The sequence below is a fragment of the Polyergus mexicanus genome, unplaced genomic scaffold (genome assembly GCF_030449975.1).
Source record: "Polyergus mexicanus isolate NDT 795.1 unplaced genomic scaffold, iyPolMexi1.0 SCAF_12, whole genome shotgun sequence".
Classification (NCBI taxonomy): domain Eukaryota; kingdom Metazoa; phylum Arthropoda; class Insecta; order Hymenoptera; family Formicidae; genus Polyergus; species Polyergus mexicanus.
In genome coordinates this window covers 3817844-3842943 of record NW_027223332.1, presented here as the reverse complement: position 1 = coordinate 3842943, position 25100 = coordinate 3817844, and the positions used below count along the sequence as shown (strand labels likewise).

The following is a 25100-nucleotide window of genomic DNA, read 5'->3' as shown; positions in this document are numbered from 1 at the left end:
CAAAGACCGAGGCTCTGAATAAGGAAAAAGAAGAAACCACTAACGGAACATTTATACATAATGAATACGATTATGAAAATAATATGGATATTGAAAATGGAAGTGAAAATGTGGATGAAGAAAAAATTATTATCGAAGAAATTAATTATGAAGACGAAGAAACAACTTTAAACAAAGAAGAAAATAAAAATAAGAATAAAATTAAAACCGAAGACGAGATAAAAATTAAAATTGGGAGGAAAAATACAAAAATAAACAATTCAAAAATCCTTGGAGAGGGAAATTACCAAACCTCTCCTGAAAATCCAATAAATCCAACCACTCCTGGAGGGAGAAGTTACCAACCCTCTCCTAAAAATTTGATTAATTTAAAAACCCTCGAAGAGAGAAATTATCAATCCTCTCAAGAAGGGAATAACTCTAGGATTTCGGAGGGAAATTTCCAAACCTTGTCAGAAAATCCTAGCTCCGTCGATCGCGAGGAGGAAAATTACCAAACCTCACTACGTATTTCGACACAACCTCATTCCAAAAAGGGGAGAAGTCCTATATCCTCCCTGGATCTCAAATTTCCTAAGGTTGGATTATTTAAAGAAGAAAGTGAAAATAAATTAAAACCCTCTCATGTTACTATAAAAGACCTCCCTGAAGAGGCTCTAAAATATAATTTAAAAATTAAAAACTCGAATCTACGAAATATTAAAAATAAAAATAAACCGTCTTCAAAAATCCTTATATCTTTGTTGAATAAATCTCAAGTAATTTTAGAAAAATTTATGCAAAAACGCAAAACAAGATATAAAAGAAAACAAGAACTTGGAAATTATAATTTGCATAATTGTCTAACAATTTCCGAGGAAAAAGGAAAGAATCGACCCGCCGAAATCATAGAATCATTGCGTCTAGAACATTTAAATGAAGCAGAGAGAAAAAGCATTATAAAATTAATAACGGACAGTCAAGATCGATTTCATATCCCTGGAGAAAAATTAACCGCAACTCACGTATTACAACATCGAATACCTACTACAGATGACCAACCAATAAACACTCGTCAGTATCGATTTCCGCAAATTCATAAAGAAGAAATAAACAAGCAGGTAGAAGAACTGTTACAAGGAGGAATCGTAAAACACTCACAATCGCCATATAACACGCCTATATGGATCGTGCCGAAGAAAGAAGATTCCAAGGGAAACAAACGATGGAGAATGGTATTAGATTTTCGCGCTTTAAATGACAAAACCATCGGAGACGCATATCCTTTACCGAATATCGTCGATATATTAGATCAATTAGGAGGAGCTAGATATTTTTCGGTATGCGACTTAGCATCAGGATTTCATCAAATAAAAATGAACCGCGAAGACGGTCATAAAACAGCTTTTACTACTCCTTTTGGACATTACGAATTTGACCGTATGCCGTTCGGTCTAAAAAACGCTCCGGCTACTTTCCAACGCCTAATGGACTTAGTGTTAACTGGGTTACAAGGCAAGGAATTATTTGTTTATATGGACGATATCGTTATCTACGCAACCTCGTTGGAAGAACACGAAAGAAAATACAACATTTTGATGGAACGTCTCCGAGAAGCTAATTTAAAACTACAACCAGACAAATGTGAATTTTTAAAAACAGAAGTAACTTACCTGGGACACGTAATCAGTAAAGACGGAGTAAAACCAGATCCGAAAAAATTAGAAGCAGTACAACGATTCCCAAGACCTAAAACACCTAAAAATATTAAACAATTTTTAGGACTTGCAGGATATTACAGACGCTTTATACCGAACTTTTCTAAATTTGCCAAACCATTAACAAATTTATTAAAAAACGACACCCGCTTCGAGTGGACCTCCGTGCAAGAAGAATCCTTCGAAATCTTAAAACAAAAACTATGCGAAGAACCAATACTACAATATCCAGATTTTTCTAAACCATTTATTCTAACTACTGATGCATCAGGAATAGCCGTTGGAGGGATATTATCACAAGGAGAGATAAATAAAGACCTACCGATAGCATACGCCTCACGAACCCTAACAGATAACGAATTAAAATACGATACTTACGAAAAGGAAGCGTTAGCTATTGTATATTGCGTTAAACATTTTCGACCATACTTATACGGAAGAAAATTCACTTTAGTTACAGATCATAAACCCTTGATGTGGTTTAAAAACGCACAAGATGCAAATATGCGAATACTTCGTTGGAGATTAAAATTAGCAGAATACGATTATGAGGTCGTATACAAAGCGGGAAAAACAAACGTAAACGCAGACGCATTGTCCAGAAATCCTGTAAATATCGAAGAAATAGATTGTAAAATTTTGAAAACCAAGAAACTTTTAAACCCAGATAGCCCTAAAGATGCAAGATTAATTGCCGAACTATTAGAAAAATCCGATAGTGAAGAAGAAGAAGAAGATGACGATTTTCATTTATATCTTTCCGATAAGGAAGAAAACGAAGAAATAATACCTGAAAGCGATTTATTAAATAACAAGAACGATATTCTTCCATTTACACTAACAGAACTAAATGAACCAGATCATCTATCAATTACCGAAAAGGCTTTAATACATGATCCTCCTAAACAAAACAAAATTCAAACAAGAAGCCGAACTGCAAGACAAAATATTGAGCAAAATAAAATAACCGACGAATTGCATAACGACGGAGAGATTGAAGAGATTGAAGAAAGAAACGACCCGCCGGATAAAGATTCTAACAGTGAAAAAGAAGAAGAAGAAGAAGAAAACGAGGAAGATATTATCAACCAAAATTTAAAATCGAGAAAAAGAAAACCCGCATTTATTGAAAATAGAATAATTCCTGGTAACGTTATAGACTCTCGAGAATTATTATTTTTACGAAAAGATAACATGGTATATTTCGTCGACACTCAGGGAACACCTTTAGATTCAGGCTCACAAAAACTTTTCGAACGAAAAGAGCTTCCGAACCTAGGATTTCTTGTCTTAGGAAAAACTAAGGCTATAAAACATAAAAATCATTATCATCTGGTTTTACCCATCAGCGAGGGACAGCGAGAAGGCCCTACGACTACCCTTAACCAAATTATTAAAATCTTAACAGACTTACGAAATATAACCGAAGACTTAAAATTAGAAACATTTAGTATCGCAAAAACCGAGTTCATTAATAATGTCCCATGGAATGACGTTAAATCACATATACAATCAATATTCGGTGACGCCCCTACTAAAGTTATTGTTTGCCACGGACTAATTAAATATCCACCAAAGGACTTACGTTCCGTTATAATCAGTGAAATGCATTGCTTACCAATGGGAGGACACCGGGGAGTCGCAAAAACTTATAACCGAATAAAACATAATTATTACTGGGAAAACTTAAAAGCAGATGTTCAACGGTATATACAACAATGTTTACAATGTCAATTGAAAAAACTAGTCCGAGTAAAAACAAAACAACCTATGATAATTACAGATACACCAGGATCTTCCTTTGATAAAGTAGCTATGGATATCGTAGGCCCTTTACCTAAAACCGAAAGAGGAAACGAATATATTCTGACATTACAAGATCAATTAACTAAATTTTGCATGGGAATACCATTACCGAATCAAACTTCCGAAACCATCGCAGAAGCTTTTGTAGACCGATTTATTTGCGTACTTGGAGCACCAAAAGCAATATTAACGGATCAAGGCAGAAATTTCCTTAGCGATCTAATAAAGAAAATTGCAAAATTGTTTAAAATTCGTAAATTTCGTACAACAGCCTTCCATCCTCAATCAAACGGATCCTTAGAAAGATCACATCACGCATTAGGCGAATATTTAAAACAATACGCAAATGAACAAAAACAATGGGATAGATGGATTAGCCTTGCTATGTTTAATTATAATACAAGCGTACATGAAGCAACAAAGCACACTCCATATGAGCTGGTTTTTGGAAAGATAGCACGCGTTCCATCGAACGAACTTCTACCTCCTGGGGATAAATTAGCAAATTACGACGAATATTTAATAAATCTTGTCACTCAGCTTCACGCAATTCAGGGAAACGCACGCGATAACGTAATTCAAGCCAAAGTTAGATCAAAAAATTATTATGATAGAAAAATCAACCCGCAAACCTTTAAACCGGGAGATCAAGTATTTTTATTAAAAGGTCCAAAACCAGGTAAATTCGGAGATCAATATACTGGGCCTCACGAAATTCTAGAAATCTTGAATAAAAACAACGTAAAAATTAGAATAAAAAAGAATAGCCGAATTGTACATCCTAACCGCTTACGAATTTCATATATCAAAACTAATAAATAATTACGAGAATTTTCAGATGGACCTCAGAATTGGAAGACAAATCACGATAATAATTTTAACAAAAAAAATAATAATAATTGAAATTTTATCAAACAGAGTAATAGGAACAGACTCAATTTACCAGTTACAGTAAATATATTTCCCATCGTATAAAATAAGAGAGAACATAAGCGAATGCGCCATACTGTATTATTCAATTGTTAGATTAATCAATATATTAAAAACATATATACACACACATACATGTATTTTTAGTATTATATTTTTAGTATTATTTTTATATAAATACTATAAATGTTATTACGTTTAACATTAATTATAAATTAGCATAATATTTAGATCAATCATTATATAATAGACATATATAACAAAACATAACTATCTTTTCTGGAAAAAAAAAAAAAAAAAATCTCATATATATATATATATATATATATATATATTATCTGATCATCTAAAAAAAAGGGGGGAGGAACAATGAGCTAGAAAATATATTACAGAAGAATTATATCATCGACTCCAGCAACCAATAAGCAATCACTATGCTACATTTAGTGATAAACTAACCAGCTTCGAGCAAATGAAGCTTATTATTCTGCAGACAAATACAGTATTTCAACCAACAACTAATAAGAAAAAAAAACAAGGAAAACAATCCCAGCGTTTGTCAATCGACAAGTCATCATTGCATATCTATCAGCAAATCTACTTTTAACTCAGATCCAGGCAAATGAAGCTTGGACATTCTATTATGGGATTCAACATGGAATCCTAGTCAATGGCTAATTGCTCGTAATAAACGAGAATCCAAGCCAAATATCAAAAACCTTCCCGACAAGCAGAACATATGCTGTTCAGATGACTCCAACAACACAAGAGGGAAGAAGAAAAAAAAGGGAATATCCTATCTCTCTCACAGGGCAATAAAACCCTCCAGCCGAAGACCCAACCTTATCAATAATGGTCAGGTAAACATTATGACATATGTAGTTTTTTCTCTATCTCTTACGCCATATATGGGCACATATAAGAAAAGATAGTTTTGTATAAGAATTATATATATATAAAAAAAAAAAAAAAAATAATAATAATAATAATAGTTAATTGAAAAAGTAAAAGAAGGACGAAGGAAAGAAGGAAGGGGTTTTGGTGGTCGCCTTCTCTTTCCTCCTTCTTAATAAACCAACCAGCATGCCCGAAATCATATATAATTAGGATACTTTAGTTAATTGCGAAAGGAAGGAATCTGTTTAATCTTTGCAAATGTCGGGCTCCTCCCCAACATTTGTCTAAGGCCGGGGGTGTTACGTCCTGGCGACTCCACGATTCCTTCCTACCGCAATGTTGCGGCAACGATAATCGATCGGTGATAAAAATAAGTCGTTCAGTAAATAGAGCATCTTGCGCCACGTATTTCTTTAAACATTTAGTCACTTATCAATATCAATATCTATGAGGAACCGTGGGAAAGACGCGAGAGACCGGTGACGAAACCGCGCCAGTCGCCTAAAAATAAATAAAAATCAGTAGATATCCTCGAAATAGAATTTTCCAACGGAAGAATAAATTGATATCAAAAAGATAATAAAATTCCCTCTAAGAAAATATCCGACAAACGTAACTAAATCAATAATGATGAAACTCATGTGACGACATATCCAGTAACGATATTAAGACCCTTTCTAATCAGATCACGTGCGCAAGGGAAATCTAATGCTCAACTGATATCGAGATCACCAATCGACGATCACCACGAGTAAAAATTCGAAAAGTAGGAGAAACACCCCGCCTAACGAGGGCACTGGCATAATTTTTAATTCGTTAGAGACTTGGAAGATTCCCACTCTTAGAAATTAGAATACACCCCTAAAAAAGAGATATAAAAAGAGGACCCAAAGGGCCACTCACAGTCTTACTTAGCATCTGCTTACCACTTCATTTACTTAACACTTGATTCATTCTGTGCGTGCGTCTTCAGTTAACATAAGTCTCATTAAGTGCCGTGGCACCGCGAAAACTACAAAAAATTATACCAGTGCACTCATCGCCTGGCTAATCTGGAACCCGGCAATCCGGCACATTAAGAGACTCCACACCTTCACCTACGAACCAAAAAGTAAGTCACATTCGTCCAATTTAATTTACGCTATTAACCCTCGTGAGATATAACGCATTACGTATATTATATTAACGCTGGTTTTCATAGTGAAAACCAGATCCGGCAGTCCAAGCCAAACAGTCATTCGCAGGAGTCTGAGGACTCGAACGTCGGTAAAATGCCGATTCTGCGCTACTCGCAATAACAGTTCAACAACAATATCTGTTAGACCCACTCTTCCCCTCTCGCCTAACTACCCCTCCCCCAGCTACTCCCCAATCTACTTCCCCGAAGTCACCGAACTTCCGCTTTCCCCTCGTTCATTCTCCTCTCTATCTACTGTCTTCCTTAACAATTCACCCCCAACTTCCCCGCACCTTTCAGAGTCGGAATTCGACCAAGCGATAGAAGAGTTTTGCAACGAATTGCCCGACCTGGAAGCCGACTCATCTTACCAAGATTAACCAAACCTAAAAATTCCCCCTTCTCTCTTTCTCCCTCCTTCATACCGCATCCTCTTTCTCACTCTCACACATATACATACATGTTTTAATTTTTTTTTTTTTTTTTTTTTTATTATTAAACCTACATTGTATTAACCAGTCAGAATCTAAAATTTAACGGTAGAGACTTTCCCTCGTCATTCTGACTGATGCCCTCCGTACCATTGTAACACCCGCGGAGCGATAAGCTCAACCACACACAATCACTCACACTCACACGATAATGTAAGCACTTCCTACATATATATTATATATCATGTATTCGAACTTTTGTTTTTATAATGAATAAAATTATATTTTTTTTTTCATTAATTAAACATTTCTTAACCCCTCTCTCGATCCCAGTACGAAGATCGCACTAGGTCCCATCCCGCGTAAAAGGGATTAAATTCCCTGACCGAAAAGGGACCACCGAGCGAACGTCTGAATAAGCAGCGTAATAGCGATCCGAACGGTCGTTTACCTGCTTTGCGGACCTATCAGTTCGTTCGACCCGATTCCGAACGCCACGAGACGTTTAACTTCGGGAAAATAAAAGATAGTTGTTGCGCCCTTCCGTCGACTCATCCTTCCTCGAGTCTGGACGTAACAATTGTAATTCTTTTTACATCATGACATATACCTACATGTCAAGTTCCAATTAACCCCTCTTTACTTTTTACTAATTATATATCATTGTGCTTCATAATCTTATTTTAAAATTACATTAAAATTATGACAGTAAATATTATTGTTTAATTTACGTTATTAAACATATTTACATTATTAAACATAGTGAATTAAATTTTATTACATCTACAAGAATGCACATAGCTGTAAAAATTATGAAAAAAATTTCAAATTTGTTACATTTGCAAGTGTTAAGCAAGTATAAAATATGAATTAATGTTTGCAGGATACTGAACGAACGCTTAGACCGCTTTGAAGCAGAACTAAAGTGAGTATCAGTGAAATATAACGCAGACTGTAATTTTAACATAAATGTTAACACAAAATAATTTTTTTAATGCGATTACTTTTAATTTTTAATAGAGTAAATAACAAATTTTTTTAATAAAAGTGATCTTGTTTCACAAGATTTATATAATAACTTAAATGGTAACTTTAAATTACTTTTCTCTCTTTCTCTTTCAGAATATTTTCAATGCCAGTTTAATTTTTGTTTTAATGGAACAACATATCTATTTTATTAGAGATTTATAAGATATTTTATGACAAATTCCTACACTTCATTGCACATTTTTGAATTTGTCATAAAATCAATATCAATAAAAAAAGAGACTAGTTAGAACTTAGTGTGTAGATGTTATTTTTGTAACGTAACAAGAATTACATATTAAAAGGCATAAGGTCACAAGAAATCAAATATTTCAATTTACTTCGGATCATTCTCAATAATTATGTAAAGGTAAAGACTTTAATGAGAAGAATAACTGAGGCATGCAAACATTAAAGTCTTTACCTTCACATGACTATTGAAAATAATCCGAAGTGGATCGAAACACTTGGTTTTTTATGCTTTTTGTATAATGTAATTCTTGTGATGTTGCAAAATAACATCTATACACTAAGCTCCGACTTATCTTTTTGATTTTATTGTATTGATAGTGATTGTATATTGCTTAATCTCGCAATTCAATGTTGTCACAAAGTGTTTTATGAAATTGTTATAAAATAGATATATTATTCCGTTTAAAAAATTAAAACTGATATTGAAAATACTCTGAAATAATTTAAAAAAATAATTAGAAATTTTTGTTTGAGTCATATAAATTTTTAGAAACAAAACAATATATATAAGTCGAAACAATATATATAAGTCGAAAATTTCAAATATCTAGAAATTTAAAGTTTCAAGATTGACAATATTATACGATTAATATAATTAATGACTTTTAATGTCCTGATAATATTATATTTTGTTTACAGAAGAATAAATGGTCTGTTACAAAATATTTTGAAATGCGTGCAGCATTTAAAGAGCGACAACCGCCGTCGTGCACCGACTAAACCGGCCATCCTTCCTATATCTTCTCTGGAAGAAATGGATATTTTCGAAGATATCGATGATGATGGTTATTCCGAAATTGTAAGTTGGTACAAAAATATTTTGTATTGTCCTATTTTGATATGTAATATTATATGTATATACTTTTTTATACAATCCATACGTTTTATTTATTCTTTTAGGTGCATTACTTTGAGTACATTGGTGGGTTCACGTTAAAGGAAGCCGTCAATTTGTGTCTAAAGGAGGCGTTGACAGATTCTTTAACGCCATCGTTTACTTGGTGGGGTCGTGAAGGAGGTCCACGACCTTTATACAATACTCGCCTTATTTTGGCAATTTACGGTATGATCATCTCATTTATTGATTTCTAGATATTTGTAGTCAGTATTATTATGATTTTCATTAACGACAATGTATTTTTTATTTCTTTTTCAGATGCTGTGTGCAACAATCGATACATAAACAATCCGACTCGATCGGAGTTTCAAGCACAAATGCGTGAAGCCCTGCGAACAGGTAAAGAGAGATGGAGGAGCAGAGCGCGCGGTCCACGGTCTACTCATCCTGTCAATCCAAGACCACGCGATTTTTGGAGCGACGAGCGACAAAAGGAAGAAAACAGGAGAATAAGAGATGATTAAATTTGGTATGTGAAATTTTGATATATTAAATTTGTGCGTGTGCGTGCGTACGTTTGCGTTTATATCGTGCATGCGTGCGTGTATGTATGTGCAGAGAGAGAGAAACAGACAGAGTAGCCATTTTATTTTTAGTAATAATAATAATAGCTTTATTTTCTTAGTTATTTTTGTTTTTTTAATATACTAAATGTTCTTTTTACAGATTACTTTCAGGAGAGGCGAATCCACGGATGGATTGCGTAAGTGATAGTGGCTGTGTTCGTTTTGACGCTACAATCACTAAGGTCCGGTTTCACAACTTACTTTAATCGAAGTTTAACTCATTAATGGAGAATTCACATTACATCTGATGTCCGATATATCCAATCGGACGTTTGTACATCGGACGCAATGTGAATCCTCCATTAATGAGTTAAACTCCGGTTAAAGCAAGTTGAGAAACCGGACCTAAAAGCATTTGATTGATCAATCGGAACAAAGATTTCTTCGTTCTGATTAGTCAATCAAAGGCTTTCAGTACTTTTAGCGCCAAGACGAAAGCGGTCGGTGGATATCACTAGCGAAGAAACCAAACGGCACTTTTCAGTGCCCATTTTAAAAATATTAAAGCTTCTCGGAACTTCCTCGCTTCGCAAACGGTACTTTTCAGTATCATTACGGAACTAATCGGCACTTTTCAGTGCCTATTACGGAATCAATCGGCCTTCTTCAATGCCCATATCGAAATTAATCAGCACTTCTCAGTGCTTAATAAACTTTTCATTCTTTTACGTATTAGCATTTTCCCGTGCTAATACGTAAAAATTACGGTTCTCATTAATATATATTTGGTATTTTGTATGTTTATATAGGCTTCCGAGGCAACCTGGAGTACTTACGGAGGAGAAGGAGGAGGAGGCAACGAAGAATCTCTACGGAGCAGGCAACAAAGAAGATTTTAAATTTAAAATATATAAATTTTAAACTTAAAAATAGTGTTGGATAAATATTATTATAATTATTAAATAATTTAGTAACTTTAAAAAGTGGTGAATATTATGTTATAATTATGTATATCTTTGTATATTTAGATACAATTATAAATAAATGATTAAAAATTTATTTTTTATTTCTATGTATTAATTATTTTCATCTAAATAGTCATGGCAGATCTGCTCGGTTTCTGCCGCCTATCTGCCATCAAAATGTATTGTGCAGATCTGCTCAATTTCTGCCGCCTATCTGCCATCAAAATGTATTGTGCAGATCTGCTCGATTTCTGCCGTCAATCTGCCATCAAAATGTATTGTGCAGATCTGCTCGATTTCTGCCGCCAATCTGCCATCAAATTGTATTTGACAGATCTGCTCGATTTCTGTCGCCAATCTGTCGTCAGATTGTGTTTGACAGATCTGCTCGGTTTCTGCCGTCAATCTGCTGTCAGGTTATGTCAACAGAATCTGCTGACAAAACATAAGCTTAATGCGGACGCAGTTGATGCCAATCTGCTCTGATCAAATTTGTTGCCAACCCAGTAAACAATTTGATAACAAATTGTTGCCAAATTGGCATCAAATTCGCTCAAAACTTGGTAACAAATCCAGTGCCATCTGTGTCCGCATTAAGCTTGTGTTTTGGTGACAAAGCTTGTTGACATAACCTGACAGCAAATTGACGGCAAAAACCGAGCAAAGCTTGACATGATTTGACGTCAAATTGATGGCAAAAATCGAGCAAGATCTGCGCAAGACAATCTGATAGCAGATTGTCAGCGAAAACCGAACAAATTCTGCAGCTTTTGGCCATTCATATAAAAGTATATATTTAAATAGATTTAAAGCCTTAACTCTAAGTAACAAAATGATGATAAGTTTTGGTCATAAAATGACCATTAGATAATTAGACATTATATAAAATCATATATTAATATGTTAAAACATATAGGTAAATTCAAATAACTTAATTTATAAAATTAAAGATCTTTTTGAACAGAAATTGTTTGAATAAGTGAAAATCGAACAATTATCTGTCCGATTTGCAAAAAATCAATTCAATATCTGAATTTCCTGTATAAGAATTGTGTCAAAAATTGAACTGATAGAAATATATATATTATAATATTATTAGCATTTTGTAGGCTTTATATACACTCATGACAAGAATTTGAATACGGGTATAGATAATGAATAACGCGCCGCATAGCGATAAGCGACTGAACTATTTTATAATACTTTGTAATAAGCTGCAGATTTTGTTCGGTTTTTGCTGCCAATTTGCCATCAGATTGCGCACTCTAGATCCTGCTCAGTTTTTGCCGACAATCTGATGTCAGTCATATCAGCAAGCTTTGCTCGGTTTCTGCCGCCAATTTGCTGTGTAGTTATGTTAGCAAGCTTTGCTTGAATCTTGCCAACAATCTGCCAGCTTAATCGGTAATAACAACTCTTGTACCAAATTTGTAGCCTTTTTGCTAACAATAATTTGTAGCAAGCACTTGGCAATATCTGTTAGAACAGACCTGGCTGACTGGGATATTATTGTAAATAGTTTTGTACTCTCGTTGTACTATCCAATTGATAATTTATTTCTTATACATATGTACTAGTACATTTTATGTTAAAAATAAAAGTAATGTATGCGTTAGAAAGTAAATGTACTCTTATGTATGCAATAAAATATTCATTTTTTAAATGTCGTCAAAATAGCCCTTTGATACATATGTATATAAAATATTTAATAATATATTATATAATATAAAATATATAAATAGAACTAAAAAATATAAAAATAGAACTATATAACATAGTCTACTTCAAGTAATTTATTTAAGTTTAACAAATATCTTTATTATGCAAACAATCATTTTAATTTTTAGGTAAAGTATCTCAACCTTGCTTCTGGAGAAACGGTGAAAGAATTAGTGCCCTCAGTAATGAAGTTATGAAGAAAGCTGTATCAATACACTTTAGTGGTTGTGGAAAGCAAAAGAAGCGTGATTTTTCTGCAATCAAAATTGCTGCTGCAGTATTTGGTAAATTTTAATTTTTTATTAGTAAAAATATCTTTAAAAATTTATCAAAAAGTACTAACAAAATTCAAACAATTTTTTCAAATTTTATATACAAAATGGAATATATATTAAACACAGTATACTTCGCTATTTTTTGTTCAAATTTATACTAATTAATAAATTGACATATATTTATATATAACTTATTCTGATATAATTTTCAAATTTTAGAAATTATTTTTTTTTGGATATCTAGTATAGAGTATATAGATTTTTTACATTAATAACTAATTAAGAACTAAGTTTGGAATGAAAAACTTGTATACAATTTAGTAGGAACTTATTTATAGATTTTTTTTATTTCTAGAAATTGTTTCAAGAAAATTACAAAACGCATCAAAAAGTGAAATTCTAAAAAAAATATCGAAGTTCCTTGCAGAGAGTGGAGACAGAGAAGGAGGTAGAAAAGAGAGAAGAGAGCATAATTAATAAACAGTTTCTTTCAACGACTGTACCAAAGAGAGTTTTATAAGAGGTTTCTTTCATTGATTATACCAAAGAGAGTATTATTACTTATATATTAAAATTTCTTTATTAGAACTTTATATTATATTTCTAAAACTTGTTAAATTCATATAAAACTTTATTATCATATTAATATATAATATAATATTATATTTGTATAAGAATGTTTATAAACCTTGAATAAAGTTAAAAATTAGAAAGTTATTAAACTGTAAACTGTAATTATCTTTTTGTATATGTTCATTTTTTATTTTAATTTGTTTAGGATTTAGTAACAGCAGGTTTTATATTTATTTTTAGCTAATAATGAACTATATTTATGAATTAATGCATTAAATTTTTTTAAATCAATATTGGCAAAAATTTATTTTTCATCATGATTTATCAATGTTCTTATCAATATTGATATAGAGACATGATATATCATGATGCAAAATTAATTTTTACCAATATTGATTGAAGAAGTTGATGTATTGGTCCAATAATACCATTTAATATTGGCTAAAAAAAAATTTACAATATTGATCCAATATTAGAAATCGATTTGTATTCAATCTAATAAAATTGTTTATTATGTTGGACCAATATATGAACTTCATTTTTAACCAAGATTGGTTAAAGATGAAATTCATATATTGGTCCAATATTACAATTTAATATTAGCTCGAAAATGGAGAGTGTCTACTTTACAATGTTGGACCAATATTCGGAAAATCGGTTTATATCCAATATAAAAAATTGGGTATATATTGTTAGCCAATATTGCTGCAATAAACTTGTGCTACTAGAGATATTGTTAGAGTCAAGATCATAAGTAACATCCAAAAGGTTTTAGCCATCATCCGTTGTTTATTAAAAAGTTATTAACAATTAAATTATACGATAAAAACAAGTATTAAATATGATAATCGGAAGATCTCTGAGCATGAATTTTATATTAATTGTATATTTAAGTATTTAAGTAAATACGTGGGCGTGAGAGGTGGAGGCCTTACCCCTGCCAACGCATTCACTTTGCAATGACTATACAGACAATAATTTAATACAAATAATTATCACAAATGTCTGTATTATTGATTATAATTAAGTATGCCAAATATACAAGGTGACTCGCAATAACCGCCCATTAAGTACATAGCGTTATTCCTTAACATTTTACCAAAAAATAAATCGAAAAATTCTGAACCATTTTTTTTATAACGCTTAATAAACGAATTATTATTGAGTAAAGTCGGGCCAATCCCGACCTTTAGCCGGGCGCATGTCGCTGAGCCGCGCGCCTGATCTCCTTTATTAAGCGTTATAAAAAAAATGGTTCAGGACTCAGTTTTTGGTAAGAAATAACGCTATGTACTTAATGGGCAGTCATTGCGAATCATCCTGTATATAAAAAAAACAATATAATTGTACGATTTATAATTGTACGGTTCTATGTGAATTTCACACAAAACTTCATTTGTATACAGGATCAATCGCATCACCCATCGTTTGCAGATAGAGCAGATTAAACTGAGCAGGAAAGTCTGTTACTATTTTGCGATTTTCGTAATAATTATTGAGAAATTAATTAAAAAAGATGGATCAGTTTGCATGAGTGTAAGCGCGGTGATGCAATTAACTCCGATTCCGGACACCCTGTATAGATATATAGATATACACACGTGCATATGTACGTATCCGTAATAATTATTAATTAAATTATTGTTTGTATAGTCATTGCAAAATGAATGAGTGAGCGGGAGAGTGGTGGAGCCTCTTCACCTCCGCCCCAAAAAATTCTAATCTAACTCAAACTAATTTCTATTTTTTGAATGAAAATTATTAGAAAAAATTATTATAGAGTGACAGAGCCTCCCGCATCCATGCATTTACTTAAATATTTAAATATACAATTAATATAAAATTCATGGATTTTCAAATCGGAGAAGTTTAGATTATTGCATATAATACTTGTTCTTATTGTACAATTTAATTGTTAATGACTTTTTAATAAAAAACGAGCGACGGCTAAAACCTTTTGGATGTTACTTAGGATCATGACTTTGATAACATATGTCAAGATTAAGATCATTGGGAGTGAGTCCTAATAAGCATATTTACCAAATTAAATTATTATTATTATATATATTTATTTTATTTAATAAAATCTTTATCATATACTATACACCTATTAGTGCAAGCATAATCGTCTCCATCACGAGTTGAGATAATATAAAAAAATGGAAGCTGTCTTCTAAATTTTGATAGAATTCCATTAATTCACTGTGCCTATTAATTAAGCCGACGAATTTTTTTCGATAATTTGCCTCAATGTCTGGCTTGTGTCAAGAAAATTTTGAATCTGTTTAAGGACTTCGAGTTGACCAGAGAGATGCATGGTAACGTTGAAGAAAAAGCTATCTACGATACATTGCGTCGAACATATTATGGATGTTTGAACAATTTGAATAAGGAGGATTATAACATATTGCGAACCAGTGATCGATCTGCCCAATAGGCCAGATGGAACCAGGAGTATCCAATTTGTTGTATTAGCATTAGCTGCATACCATGAGAATGCAAAATATAAGGGTAACGTTATTTAGCACGTATAACATATCACAATATACGACTGAATTTAAGAAATTACACCAACAAAAATTAGTAATATATTGATAAATATACAAGTGAATTTTACCATCTAATGAATCCGTGAAAAATATCTGCTTGAGATTTATAAACACGATCGCTGATACGTAAATACAAAAACATCCGCAAGTCGAGTATAGCAATATAAAAGTGAGAATTCTGGCGTTAATCGCATATTTTCTCATAATCTTTCGAGTTTCTTCATCGTCTTTAGCGGACAACCAATCATCAATAGCAGCATTAATGTTTATGCCTAGTTTCTTTTGATTGACAGCGATACACAATTGTTTTATGATCCCAAGCACAGTGGACACAAAATATAGTATACTTTCTATACCTGTATCCGCGTTCTCATTGCTCCACATGAGATTCAATGTTACAAAGGGTAGCACCATCAACTAAATAATAATTCTTTTGACTCAGAAATGAATGTACGTGTATGCTACTGACAAAGGAAACGTAATAATAATAAATAATTTTTGTATATTATAATAGATTATAAATTTTTACAGCAACTAAAAAATTTAAATTACCAGTAAAAAAAGATGTATTTATTCATTATTATCGCGAAAAAAATATTACAAAATTACTTTGCATATCAATTCCTTTTTGCGTTTCTTTCTATCGTATATACGTTATACAATATTATAGCTATTCAGCTTATATTAACGTACCTGCGCAATAATACAGAAGCTCCATCGTATCCTTGTGAACAGCGTCTGCGCTTGCAACGACCACAGACCGTATATTCTTAAGAATATTCTATGAGCAGAAAAAGTGTAGGCGATGTCGTCGTTCCAATGTTCGGTCGACACTCTGGTGATCGGGACGGCTCGAATGACTGCCTCATTCAAATGCACTTTGTTCAGTTGTTACAAACAAAAATTTGCCACTTTAACATCGATTTACGATCATTTTCGTCAAGCATTATCATGAATTATCACAAACCATGAAATAGCCACATTAGCTTATTACCTCGACGAATTCATGTTTTATTAGTTTTTGTTCCGAACTTTTCTTAGATCGGTAAGATAAGAGAGATCCATGTCCTTACACTACTCCGCCAACTTTCATGGAACAGCGGCGAATTCGGTAAGGTTACGTATATATGCGTATCCTCGTGTCGATTAAAGTGTAGAATTGTGCGTTTTGACATTTATTTTTTTACAATAGTGGTATGAATATAAACATTTAACTCTTAATTGTGATATATTCTTATGTAATGTTTGGCAAAATATGTTATCAATATCGCAAAGTTACGTACAAGAATATTGATGTATATACAGGATTAAAGAAACCAAGAAAACATCGCAGATATCTTGAGTCAAAGATACCTCTCTGTCATAATTTGTGTGTATGTGTGTGTGTGTCTCAACATCTGTTCGAAGTTAGTCCCTCACTTTTAGAATTAATTTCGAAAGTTGTGTTGAATTGTACTAAGTTTATGTTACATTGTGGTCGAATATTAAAACTATAATATAAAAAATGCAGGAAAAAATGGAAAAAACAATTTTTTAGATTAGCCCCACACTTTTCATTTTTTTCAATTTTCTTTATTATTGTGTTAAGTTGTACTAACAATGTGTTAAAGTATTATTTAAAAAAAATAGTAGTAAGAAAAAAAATTATAAAAAATAATTTTGCATAAAAGATACTACATTTAACCAACGTTTACGTTCACATCAGATATGACATATAATCCAAATGACATATAATTGCATATCTGAGTTGTGTTAGTCTAGCACAAGTCAGCACAATTGTCGATTTCCTCAGCACAGCAATATCAAGGATATTGCACTTTTGAGCGCGGCCCTTCGCGCTCGACTTCTATGTTCATAATTCGACTTTGTAATTATCCGATAAAGACAGTATTGCATATCTGAGTTGTGCTAATCTAGCACAAGTCAACACAACTGTCGATTTCCTCAGAACAGCGATATTAAGGATACTTTATTCTTGAGTGCGACCCTTCGTGCTTGGAAGGGCAATATAGCAATTCTTCTGCAATTTTTTTCAGTATTGCGCTATTACATTTGTGATACGCACGTTCCTGAGCCTAAGTGACACGCTCCTTAGTTACGAGCGTCCGGCGCTGCGTTGCTAAAATTCGAGCAGTAAAAGGAGAGCAGTAGGCGTGAGTCAAGAAATCCGGCCGAAAATTGCAAGTAAATCTCAGCATTGCTTTACAATATTCTGCTGCAACAATATACTCAGTCTCTGTGCCGGACAATACGATTACCGATTATATTCTTGAACTTCAATTAATTGCTCTCTCAACAAAGTAAAATAAATCTTATGAATCTAATGGTTGTACAATAATTTTCTTTGTCTCGGGATCTCTTGTGTAGTCAACGTCACAGTATGGTTTCAGCAGATTGATTTTATTACTGTTTTTTAATTCGATTTTGAAACATCTGTTTTCATTCAGATATTTGAGTATATGATTCACTAGAGTCGAACGAGCAGACCAGAGCCCCAGATAGATCAACGACCAGAAGGGTCGCTCTTACTCTATCGAAAAGCCGTTCACTCGGCGGTCCCTTTTCTGGTAAAGGAACTGAATCATTATTACCCAGGACGGGACCTTGTGCGATTTCTGATAACAGGAAAAAGGTCGGGTTAATGAAATAATTGAATTTAAAATATAATGTTACATTTATTCAAGAAAATGAAAATAAATGATTTTTAAAAAGATAAAACTTAATAAAGGAACATTTAATTCGATTTACGAAGTCTTATTTATAAAATATATTTTCTTAAATTCTAATGTGTAATTGTGTTCGTGTGCGTGAGTCTAGGTAAAGAAAAATTATGTTTTCGCGGGTGTTACAATAAATACGAAGGACATCAACCGGAAATAAACGAAGAAACTAAAATTTAAATTCTGGTTGAAAATTTACAATAAATAATTTTAGAAAAATTACTTAAAACAAATGATTAGAGAAATTAAAGTTGGACGGTAGGGAGAAAAGAGGAGGATGGCTATTAAAGATCTTGGAATTACACTGTGGAGAGAGAAGGGAACTTCATCCAGAAGACCTCGATAGAGACGGCTAAAGGAAATCGGGAACTTGGGACAAAAATGGAATAATTGAATCGGGTGGACTGGTACAAAGGATAAGGTAGAATTGGTCAAGATCCATTATATCCGGATCGACACGATAATCCTCGTCCGTAAGAGGGACAGGATAAGGAGGAAATTGATTTAGGAGTTACCTGTACCAGCCTTCCCTGTCCTGGTCTTCGAAAAAAGACTCCGACTCTCATTCGGGATAGGAAGATTCCGGTTTAAAATCTTCCGGTTCTTCTTTGAGATCGAGACATTCTTCTACAGGCTTCTTCAAAATCGTCCGACGCTTCTGGGAGATCCGACGATTCGAGTGTTGAAGAGGAAAGGGGAGTGGGAATTCTCGACAGTTGATGATCGAGAGATGGCTGGTAGTCGAAGAGGGGAGAAGGAGTAGGATTTCTCGGCAGTTGCTGGAAATCAGCGAAAGAAGGCGAATATCCGGAGGGAGAAGGGGGACCAGGATTTTCCAGATGTTAAGGAGATTCAGAGAAGGTAAGTGGGATGTTCAGGGGGAGAAAAAGAAGTAAGATTTCCCGTCTGTTGAGGGGATTCAAGGAAGGCAGATGAAGGAGGACGCTTGGGAGAAGAGACGGGTAAATAAGAGAGGGGAGAATAATGAGGAGAGGAAATAGGAGGACAAGGTGATAGGTTATGTATCTTGTGTGTCCGTGTTTGTTTATTGTATATTCTGATTAGATATAAATTTTTAGATTAAAGAAGTAGTGATACTAGGCCGGTTCTAACTCAGGTCCTCTGAGGGGAGGTGAGGGGCGAGGGAAAACCGAGGGGGGGTGTATGACGTCACGGGAGGCATGACGTCACGGGGGGCATGACGTCACGGGGAGGGGGTATGACGTCACGCGGGGGGACTGCGGCGGAACGGTAGGCGCGGGGTCCGCGGAGAGGGGGAGGGGGACCGCGGCGGAACGGTAGGCGCGGGGAAGAGGGAACGCACGCGTCCGCGAGTAGGTGTGACAGAGATAGCGCGAAGCGTTCGCAATGTGTAAGAGAGGGATAGCGTCCGCATGCACTTGAGAGAGATAGCATACGCGAGGCGGTGCGAGAAGGATAGCGCGAGGCGATTACAGGCACGAGGGAGAAGGATAGCGTCTGCTTTGGTGTTGGAAAAGGATGACGTTCGCGGGAGAAAGACATAAAGAGAGAGATAGCGCGAGGCATGCATGTACCGATGAGATAGCGCGAAGCATGCATGTAGAAAAAGGAAAGAAGAAGATGCAGAAATAATCGATATTTTAATAATAATAATAATAATAATAATAAGTTTATTTAATAATTGTATGTATATTACAATGTGTGTGTGTGTGTGTGTGTGTGCATTGTCTCAAACATTTTAGAGTAGGAGATGTATCACTTACGAAAAACGCTTACTCTCAGCTCTTGATAAGAAAACAAAAGTTAGCATGTTTCCACGAGCAAATATCTAAAGTCTTTTAAATATGAATAATATATTATTATAATATGTAAACCACTATCGAACGGCAATCGAACGTCTATGAACGGCTATTGAACGGCTATCGAACAGCTTTGAACGACTATCGAACGGCTATTGAACAGCATTGAACAACTATCGAACGGCTATTGAACAACTTTGAACGACTATCTAACGGCTTTGAATGGTTTTAAACGGCTTTGAACGACTATCGAACGGCTTTTGAACGGCTATCGAACAGATATTGAACGGCTTTGAACGACTATCGAACGGCTTTGAACGATTATCGAACGGCTATTGAACGGCTATCGAACAGCTATTGAACGGCTATTGAACGGCTTTGAACGACTATCGAACGGCTATTCAACGGCTATCGAACAGTTATTGAACGGCTTTTGAACGGCTTTGAACGACTTTGAACGACTATCGAACGGCTTTAAACGACTATTGAACGGCTATCGAACGGCTTTGAACGGTTATCGAACGGCTATTGAACGGCTATCGAACAGGTATTCAACGGCTTTTGAACGGCTTTGAACGACTATTGAACGGCATCGAACGTTTTTGAACGGTTATCGAACGACTATCGAACGGCCATTGAACGGCTTTGAACGACTATTGAACGGCTATCGAATGGCTTTGAACGGTTATCGAACGACAATCGAATGGCTTTAAACGACTATTGAACGGCTAACGAATGACAATTAAACGACAAAACCATTATTTATTCATATCACCATTCAAATATTAAAGTCATGTACTGAAATGTAACATCTATATTTTAATTAACTAGCTGACGCCGCTATCTAACGTCACGTACCAAAATTTAATACTCGCGTACTGGGATATGAAAGAGGAAAAGGGAAGAATAAAAGAGAATAAAATATATTTTAACAATAGTTTATTCTAAATAATGTTTGGGTGAATCTTTATGATGATTCGTCCACCAATTGAATATTTTAAATACATTTTGTAAAACGCAATTTTTCAAATGTTTCTCACAGCGCATAGTATTAGTAACATCTAGCTTATTTAACGAAGTGATATCTTCATAGTCCGCATCCAAGATCTCAATAATAACGTCGTTTCTCGCATCATCGTCAAGTATATCGACCAGCCATTCTCGTTTTTCGCATCCTTTAACGTACACGATAGGAGATGTTCCATCTTCCTCTTCCATCGCGCCCATCACAGCTCTCGTAATCAAACGCCTAGCGAAGCTGTATGGAACGTTTCCATCCTCCCATTGAAGTCCATGGTGATGTCCGATTAGCCATGAAGCTTGGCATCTCTCAGATTTTGTAAGCGCACGCCATGGTACGGGACTTGCAAAAAAGTAATGAGAGAGAACAGATCCATTTCTCAATATCGCTACTTCCTTCACGACATAGTTTCTCCCGATAATGAATCCCTGCAGATCCACAAACGTTAGCGCGATCATGCTGATAATATTACCGTACAATTGCAAGAACGATGTACGACTGTTGCCGATCGTCAAAATCTCAATCTTTATATTTTGACATTGGAGGGGATATTTGTTGATTTAGGTAATTTTACGAACTACGTTGGTCAATGGGCAATATTCGACAACGCGATCGTGCAAGATGAGGCAATAGGCGGTAGTATTTGTCGGTATATCCTCCTTGCACTCAAACTCTAATCTCACGTCCACGGTGGAATTTTTGACAGACTCGTTTTGTCGCGTGCAATCGATAACCGCGAAAGGACCGCAATGTAGAAATTTTGAAATGTTTAATAGCACATCATCATTATCACATCCGTAATAAGATTTGCGAAAACGAGAGTACATATCGAACAAGAGGGCGAATCTAATTTTATCGAAATCTAAATTCAAATCATCGTAGGGATAAAATTCCGAGTTTAGATAGAGTTTAACGTTGGTCAATTTGCAGTCGTCGAATGTAGTAATATCTTTTGATACAGCATTTTTTCTACCAGTCTGCAGCGCCAAGATCACGTATCGCGGCTTCTCCAGCTGACAGGCGGCATTCACAGTCCACAAATGTTTGGCCGTATTATGCAATAGAGGAAATTCGTATAGATCCCAAGAGCGAAAACTGATATTCAAGTATCGCCCACTTTCCAACGCGCGCAGCAAAGATAGTTTATTGACCTCGCTCAATATTACATGTGGCATACGCCATTGTATCTTGAATAATTCGATATCAGCTTCAGCCGAAGCATGTCCAAATATGCAATTGTTGTCGTTGCGCGAACGTATCAGAATTAATTCGTGACGAGCGTTGATCACAATTCGCTTATAATCTTCGCAAAAACCAAATAGTATGTTTAGCGGCACGCAAAAATTGAAGTAAGATTCAACAGCATTATATGACATATTCCACGCAGCATTCCCCAAGATTTTACCTTTCTCGGTTGTTAGAGAGATATAGTTTTTAATCGTGGAAGTTATTCCAACGTTTCTGTTGCGGTCAATCTCCACACCGTCGAGTTCATATCGAAGTTCATCAAACATAAACGCGACACAATTGTTTCCCAATACCACTCTTCCCTCTTCAGCTACTTTACGCACCATCAACTTTCCTTCGACGTATAGAAAACTTTCACATGGTAACGTGTACAAATCTTGATGTTGTATCGGTATCCGTATCTCGTCGCTATATCCAAGCGTTGTGTTGGCGTATGGATTGTACGTATGAGTCTCAATGTTGATGATACGGTCGTCAAAGATCAGCTCACCTCCGATATTCAAGATGTCAATCATATTGTTAAGTCTTTCATACGACGAATCCCAATGATTTTAAAAACTCGCGATTCAACGCGCTGAGCTTCTTTTTAGCGTAACCAGATATCTGATTATAGACGTTCGATGTCCTCGTAATCGGCGTCGATAGTCTCGACGGAGACGACTATGTCGCGATCGTCGGCGACGTTTCCCAAAATCTCGATCAGCCACTTTTTCTTTTCGTGACCTTTGACGTAGATTCGCACTGTCGAATCGGGACTAGATCCTCGACACACGGCGCCTCGAACGAGTCTCTTCATCGACCCGTAATTCGCGTGTCCATCGTTCCACTTTAGCTGGTGATGATTCGATATCAGCCAACACGCTCGCGATTTTTCCGCTCTCGTGAGCAGATCCCACGACATCGGCGGGCGAAAGATGTGATGCGTCAATTCCACGCCATTTCTTAACACGGCTACTTCTTTCGCGACGAATTTCTCATTAACTACGAAACCTTGAAGATCGACAAAGATCGGCGCGTCCATCGTCGTTGTTAGCGATACTCGAAGTGTTCCCTCCTAGATTTCTTCCTAAGCGTTTTATTCTCTCTCCATACTTTTTCGAATATCGTTGCGCTTATACGATTCTGCGCACGACGTTAGTGAGCGGATTGTACTCTACCACTCGATCGTGAATGATAAGACAGTAGGCTGTGATGTTAGGGGGGATGTTCTCCTTGCAGTCGAATTCTACGCGAACGTCCACGGTGGCGCTCTTGATCGACTCGTTCTGTCGAGAACAGTCGATGACTATGAGCGGGCCGTGGGTTAAAAATTTATTTAGATTTAACAACGCTTCGTCGTTGTCACATCCGTAGTACGTTTTTCGAAATTTCGAGTACGTCGTATAACACGGCGACTTTATGTTTACCGAAATCTAGATTCATGTCGTCGTAAAGATAAAAATCGGAATTAAGATACAGTTTGACATTAGTTAGTTTGCAATCGTCGAATAAAGAAGGCTCCTCGGACAGAACGTTCTTCTTTCCGGATTGTAGCGCAAAGATAACGTATCGCGGTTTCTCGAGCTGCGTCGCCGCTTTGACGGCCCACGAGTGTTTGGTCGTGCTCTGTAGAAGCGGAAACTCGAAGAGATCCCACGAGCGAAAAGCGACGCTCAGGTATCGTCCGCTATCTAATGTACGCAACAATCTTAATTTATTAATATCGTTTAATACTATATGAGGCATTCGCCATTGTATTTTTAACAAAACGATTTTAGGTTCTTGCGTTTCGCGCGATATGATGCAATTGTTATCGTTGCGCGCTCGTATTAGAATAAGTTCGTGTCGCGCGTTGATCACAACGCGCTTGTAATCTTCGCAAAAACCTAATAGCACGTTGAGAGGTACGCAAAAGTTGAAATCGCCGATCGATGAATGAGTTGTCGCTAATAAGTCCCATCCAGCGTTTTTTAATATTTTGCCTCTCTCGATCGTCAGCGACACGTAATTCTTGATCGTGCTCGTTATTCCGACGTTTCTGCTTCGATCGATCTCCACGCCGTCGAGCTCGTAACGAATCTTCTCGAACATAAACGCCGCACAATTGTTTACTAGTCTCGTCACTGACGCGATTTCCCCTTGCGCGCTCGGCGCCTCCTTCGACTCGAGTCTGCCCTCGACGTAGAGAAAACTATCGCAAGGTAACGTATATAAATCCTGCTGTTTAGGAATTCGTATCTCGTCGCTATTCCCGAACGTGGTACTAGCGTAAGAGTTGTACGTGTGAGTCTCGATCTTGACAATGCGATCATCGAAGATCGGCTCCCCACCGATGCTTAAAATGTCGTACATTCCGCTTTTACGAAGAAGCGGTCCTCGGCACGACGAAACTCAAGGAGCGCAGGAAAGCCGCGTTGGCGACGGTCAGTCTTCCTTCCTTCTTCCTTCTTTTTTCCGCGTCTAGAGGCGACGCGACGGCGACGACGGGCGCGTTTCTCGCGTTCGATCCGTTCACTACGAGCATCGCGCGCTTCTTTGCCGTTTTCGCCGCACATGCAGACGAATCGTGATCTCCTCGCCGCGAAAATCGATCAATTTTCCGTTTTGGTCCACAACACGCACGTTTATATCGGTAATGGTCCTCGCGATG

At 35.6% G+C, this 25100-nt stretch overlaps 1 protein-coding gene and 1 pseudogene across 1 annotated transcript; both read right to left on the bottom strand.

The window, feature by feature from the left end:
• Positions 1-15116: 15116 nt before the first annotated feature.
• LOC138938363 (odorant receptor 13a-like) lies at positions 15117-22986 on the bottom strand (annotated as a pseudogene).
• Positions 22987-23812: 826 nt separating this feature from the next.
• On the bottom strand, positions 23813-24802 carry LOC138938362 (uncharacterized). Its single transcript, XM_070305278.1, has one exon. It carries the CDS (start codon positions 24800-24802, stop codon positions 23813-23815), a length of 990 nt encoding a protein of 329 aa, XP_070161379.1.
• Between the last annotated feature and the right edge of the window lie 298 nt (positions 24803-25100).

Coding starts and splice junctions, on each gene's coding strand:
- LOC138938362 (XM_070305278.1), bottom strand. CDS start 24,802: ATGTACGACATTTTAAGCATCGGTGGGGAGCCGATCTTCGATGATCGC.